Here is a 5,333-nt window from a genome sequence, read left to right as displayed (position 1 = left end):
TTTTTTCTTTAAATTTCTCATGATTTTTCTAAACTTATTGAACACCTATTATTTCTATAATTATCAAAGCCATTTAGATTTTATTTTTACTTTTTATTTTTTTGTTTACCTTTTTCAAATACATAGCTAAATTTATTGTAAAAAATTAAGAAATATTTTTTATTTTTAAATTATTTTTGTTTATAAAAATTAAATAGATGATATATTAGTGATTAACGTGTCATGTGAGTATATTTTGAAGAGAAACTATTGATACAGGAACTAACAAATCTCGTAAAGTTAAATATCAAGTATTAAAAAAATATTTTTTTTATTTGAAAGTCTCGTAATCTTTCGAATAAATTATCAAAAATTGAATTGAGTATTCACTCCATTAAATTTCCTAGTTACTCAAAGTTTCTATTGAGTTAAAATTAACTAAACATCTCTTATTAAACACAGCTTACATTAATAAAACATCATTTGATTTGTTCAAACTTCAAAATGTCTGTCTAATAATCTTTAGCAAATGATCAAGCTTTCAAAAGACAGTGGACAGCTCAGAAATTTTCCGGATATAGTACTATGAATCCTTATTGAACAAGGCTAACCAAATGCTACTGTGTCTTTTACACACCATTTCTCTTCTCCGTTCTAACCCTCTCAGCTTCCCTTGCTCTGTTTTCTGCTTCTATATCCTATAAAGTTTTCACCTTCCTCTTCTATTCTTGTCATTCAAGGTACCACCATCTATCTTACACTCTCCTCATCGTTTTTCATTTTTATCATTTGATTCATTTCTGTATGTTTCGTTTTAAAGTTTGTTCCTTTTACTTGAACATCCATGCCTAGAGATATTATTCAGTTGATAGAACTCATTTCTTAGTGAAAAAAATTTTTTTTTTTGGTCCGCTTTTTCTCCCAGGATTTTAGTTGAGGTGAGTAATGAGCTTTCAGGATAAAAATGATAGCTTTGTTGAGAAGGGTATTTCAGAAGTTGAGGGAGGAAGCAAAGATTGTACTGGTAATGGCAAGAGATTACTAGAACAAGATAAGTTTGATTACTTGCAATCTTCGGTTAAGAAGTTGAAAGTCTCTTCTGAACAGGACTCGGTAGATAAAGAACCTGCATTGGTTCAATATTCTATTGAGGAATGCCAAACAAAGAGAGAAGTTGAAGAGAAGAGGTTGCAATTGCACTCCCTAGAGAAAGATATTGAGGAGCTGTGCAAAGAGCTTGAAAGTAAGAGAAAACAGGTTGGTTCTATTCAAGGAGAATTGAGTTCTTATTCCTGGGATCTTACAATCAAAAGGAGAGAACATGGATCAATCCAAAGATGCATTGAACGGCGCCACAAAGAGTTTGAAGCAAAGGGAGATCAGTTCAATCACATGCAGAAGCTGATAGGAACAGTTGGGAAGCATTTAAGGTTAAAGGAGCAACAATATGTCAGGGAACTTGAAGCAGTGGCAATGGTGATCAATGAACGCGATGAACTTCACAAGAAGATGTTGAGGGAACTTGAAGAGTATGATGAGCAAATTGAAGAAAAGGAATCACAGCTCCATTTGATGGAGGACTTGAGGAGAGAGTGTGAAGAGGAGCTCAAGGTAGAACAGAAAGAATTTCTTCTAGTGCTGGATAACTTTGACAAGAAAAGGGAAATGAAGGAAGAGGAACTGAAGGATCTTTCAAAGAAAATTGCTAAGTGTACAAAGGAACTTAAGACCAAAGAGGGAGAGATTGATGCAATGAAGAAACTGATTGATGCCGAAGCTGAGAAGTTGCAACTTGAAAATAGGAAGTTACTTAAGGTAATTTCATTAAATGGATATCATCATGTTCAGTTGAAGGAGCTTCAGTCCAAAGAAAAGGAATTTGCAGCACGGGTGGAAGAGCTTGAATCAAAAGAGAAGCAATATGAAGAACGAGTGAATGAACTCGAGTCAGAAAATAAGCAAATTGAAGGCAAAGTGAAAGAGATCCAGTTAAGAGAGGAGGAACATAAAAAGCAAGTGGAGGAGTTTGTTTTAATGAAGGTGAATTTTGACTGCAAATTAAATGAGCTTGATTCGAAAGAGAAGCACTATGAAGAACGAGTGAAGAAGCTCAATTCAGTGAAGAGTGAAATTGAAGGCAAAGTGAAAGAGCTCCAATCAAGAGAGAAAGAACTTCAAAGCCAAGTGGAGGAGTTTGCCTTAAAAAAGGAACATTTTGATTGCAAGTTAAATGAGATTGAATCAAAAGAGAAGCAGTATGAAGAACAGGTGAGCAAACTCACTTCAAAAAACAGTCAAATTGAAGGTAAAGCGAAAGAGCACGAAACGAGAGAGAAGGAGCTTAAAAGCCAAGTGGAGGAGTTTGCACGAAACAAGGAGAATTTTGAATACAAATTGAAGGAGCTTGAATCCAAAGAGAAGCAATATGAAGAACAAGTTAAGAAACTCAATTCAGAAAAGAACCAAATTAAAGGCTGGATTAAGGAGCTTGACGCAAGAGAGAAGGAGCTCGAATGCCAAGTCGAGAAGTATGCATTAAATAAGGAGAATTTTGAGTTCCAATTGAAGGAGCTCCAATTAAAAGAGAAGAATTTTGAAGGCCAGATGGAAAAGCTTAGGTCAAGAGAGAGTAAGATTGAAGTACGAACAAAAAAACTCAAGTCAAAAGAGAAGCAATTCGAGAGACTAGAGAAGAAGCTCAGCTTCAAAGAGAAAAAGTATGCAAAGCACAAGGAGATGCTCAAGTCAACACAGAAGCAGTTTGAAGCAGAGATGAAAATTTTTGAGTCAAAAAAGAATCAATTTGAAGAGAAATGGAAGAATCTTGGGCTTAAAATACTGCAGTCTGAACCGTCGAAAAAATCATTGAGAGAGGAAAATGAGCAGGGTAAATGTGCTTCTGCTGTTAGTTTGTTTAAACAATATTACTTCAACTCTTTCATTGATTCTGATATTTCTATTAACCTGGTCTAATGTATTTTACTAAAAATATCTTAATTCAGGATTTTGTTGTGTGTCTCTGGGTTTTAACATATGTATATATAGTGAAACTGAAGGAATTATATTGATCCCTCCCCAGTTTTCTTTTGTAAGCATTTGTCAAAGCTCTTAACTGCTAAAAGCCTTACATAGTAATTGCTTCCTAAGTTAAGTGGTTAACATTATTGCATTGCTATTTGCTAGAAAGATATAGAATACTAATGTAGATTTTTGTTTCTAAATATATTGTTCATGGTGCTAGGCTTCTGAGTTACAACATCAGTTCAAACAGTTCATTATGGTGCCTTAATACTTTTTCTTGTAAATGGCTTTTCAACTGTCACCAATGTATCTTACCAGCTCAGATTTATATTCTATGGTGCCATAACACTTGATTTGTTATGGTTTTTTTTGGTGGAGAGGGATTAAGTATCTGCTAGCTAATCATACTTACTGCTAACATGCAGATAATCAATTAAGTCGCGGCAGCGATGTAAGAAGTTTCGAGCTTTTCTCAAATGATGAGCAAACAGATTTTCACAAAAACATTTTAGTTTATCTGCAGTGTCAATCAGATCCAGCAGAACTAATTTTGGAAATAATGAAAGATCCAATGCTTCCATTTTGTAGCCAGGGAGACCATAGCCACATCTTTCTGCTTGAACAGCTAATGAGAATCTCCCCTGTCATTAAACCTCATGTTAGAGAAGAGGCAATGAAGTTTGCACTTTATTTGAAAGCTAACTTGAGAGCAAGTACTGAAAATTCTTTAGTAGTTCTTGGTTTCTTGATGATTTTGTCAACTTATGGATTAGTTTCCTCTTTTGATGAGGATGAGATATTAAAGTTTCTCCAAATTGCTGCTCGGCACAAGGAAGCTGTAGAGCTGTTTCGGATTCTCGGTTTTGTGAATAAAATCTATGGTAAGTTAATTTAAAACTGTCTTGCTTAGTAGAGCTTTTGTCATTTATTGATTCAGAGTATTTCTGATATGGCATATGATCATATATATCTATTAATTGTCAAAAAATGTAGGATATGACTTGTTTCTGTTCCCCTAAAATTTTATGGATATAAGCATACTTGTTTCTTTAAAAATTACTAGTGGAAAATATTTTTGAAGAGATTGCACAACTCTTGGTTAAATTTGATCATATGAAACAGTTATAGGAAATTTTATGGACTCTACCTTCTTAGTATCTTCTATTGTATGTATTTTCTTAAAAGTTCTCTATTCACCTCTAAATTTTTAATTGCATTAGTTAAGACTTCTTCTGCTAGATCTTGGTGTCATGGGATTTTTCTGCATCTAACAGGTTTTGTTGAGAATCTCATCAAGAATCAGCAGTATATTGAAGCTGTCAGTTTCATTTGGGCATATGGGTTGGCTGAGAAGTATCAATCAATTCATCTGTTGCAAGCACATGTGAACAAAGCAAAGTTGAATTGTGAGAACAATTACAAGGAAAACAAGTCCACTGAAACTAAGGTTTCTTTCTTTCTTTTTTCATGTCTTTTTTGTTGCCTTTTTTTTATTGTTTATTCTTTTTCTTCTTAGCATGGTAGTGACATGCTGAAACTGAACTTCAGGTTGAGTCCATAGATGAAGGAATTTCAAGCCTGAAAACTGTTCTGCAGTTCATCAGAGAGAACAACATAGAATGTAAAGAACTGGTTGAGGAGGTTGAAGATCACATTGTTAAGCTAAAATGGCATATGGTAAATATTGTCAAGGCCAACATCCAAAGTGTTACAAGAAAAGGTGCTAGTTAGGGGGTGTAAATAATAAATATACATAAATACTAAAAATGTAAAGGTTGAGTTTTCAATGCTCTTAATTTTTAGATTTTTAGACGTGTCTAGAATGAAAAATTGACAAAACAAAAGGTAATGATATAAATTTTTCAGGGTAAATTTCATCTGTTCAATTTTTCTACTTATCTTTCCTTTTTTTTTTCTTTTAAGAAAAAAAAAAAAGAAAATTTAACTATTCTTTTGCATGTTGGTTTATGGAAAAGTTTGTGATGGCCTAATAGCCTGCTTCATTCGTCTAATTCAGTGCAATAATGTTTTTGGGGAAATTTATTTATTTAAATTTTTTGGAGAAAAACGTTATTAAATTACAATTTTTTAAAGCATCAAATGCAAATGCAACTTTTTCAATTATATATAAATACCTGTATATTTTTGTCGGATTCTATTACAAATGTTTCATATTTTACGAAAGATGATACAATCGCAATCGGAATTTTATAAACAATTTTTTCATTCACTTTGTCCCATACACAATTAATTTTTACAATATACTGATTTTCAGATCTAACAATAAAACACTCAATGATTCTATTGGTAAACTTTACACCGTAACTTTCACT

At 33.0% G+C, this 5,333-nt stretch overlaps 1 protein-coding gene across 2 annotated transcripts; it reads left to right on the top strand.

The window, feature by feature from the left end:
* The first annotated feature begins 539 nt into the window (after positions 1 to 539).
* LOC112707194 (uncharacterized) lies at positions 540 to 4,872 on the top strand. 2 transcript variants are annotated; one of them, XM_025758829.3, is made up of 5 exons: positions 540 to 719; positions 905 to 2,866; positions 3,426 to 3,881; positions 4,275 to 4,447; positions 4,549 to 4,872. In XM_025758829.3, exons 2-5 carry the CDS (start codon positions 925 to 927, stop codon positions 4,729 to 4,731), a joined length of 2,754 nt encoding a protein of 917 aa, XP_025614614.1. In that variant the 5' UTR covers positions 540 to 719; positions 905 to 924; the 3' UTR covers positions 4,732 to 4,872. The 2 variants fall into 2 exon arrangements, with proteins under 2 accessions (XP_025614614.1, XP_072057313.1); XM_072201212.1 differs by having other exon boundaries at positions 540 to 2,866.
* Positions 4,873 to 5,333: the final 461 nt, after the last annotated feature.

This window comes from Arachis hypogaea, chromosome 8 (genome assembly GCF_003086295.3).
Source record: "Arachis hypogaea cultivar Tifrunner chromosome 8, arahy.Tifrunner.gnm2.J5K5, whole genome shotgun sequence".
Lineage (NCBI taxonomy): Eukaryota > Viridiplantae > Streptophyta > Magnoliopsida > Fabales > Fabaceae > Arachis > Arachis hypogaea.
Note: the sequence above shows the minus strand (reverse complement) of the source record. Positions and strands in the feature narration are given on the sequence as shown.

What these genes read in the sequence shown, in the direction of transcription:
- LOC112707194 (XM_025758829.3), top strand. Translation starts at nt 925, where the DNA reads ATGAGCTTTCAGGATAAAAATGATAGCTTTGTTGAGAAGGGTATTTCA. An exon ending in TTTTGTGAATAAAATCTATG is followed by an intron (nt 3,882 to 4,274) that starts GTAAGTTAATTT and finishes TGCATCTAACAG; the next exon opens with GTTTTGTTGAGAATCTCATC. An exon ending in ACAAGTCCACTGAAACTAAG is followed by an intron (nt 4,448 to 4,548) that starts GTTTCTTTCTTT and finishes ACTGAACTTCAG; the next exon opens with GTTGAGTCCATAGATGAAGG.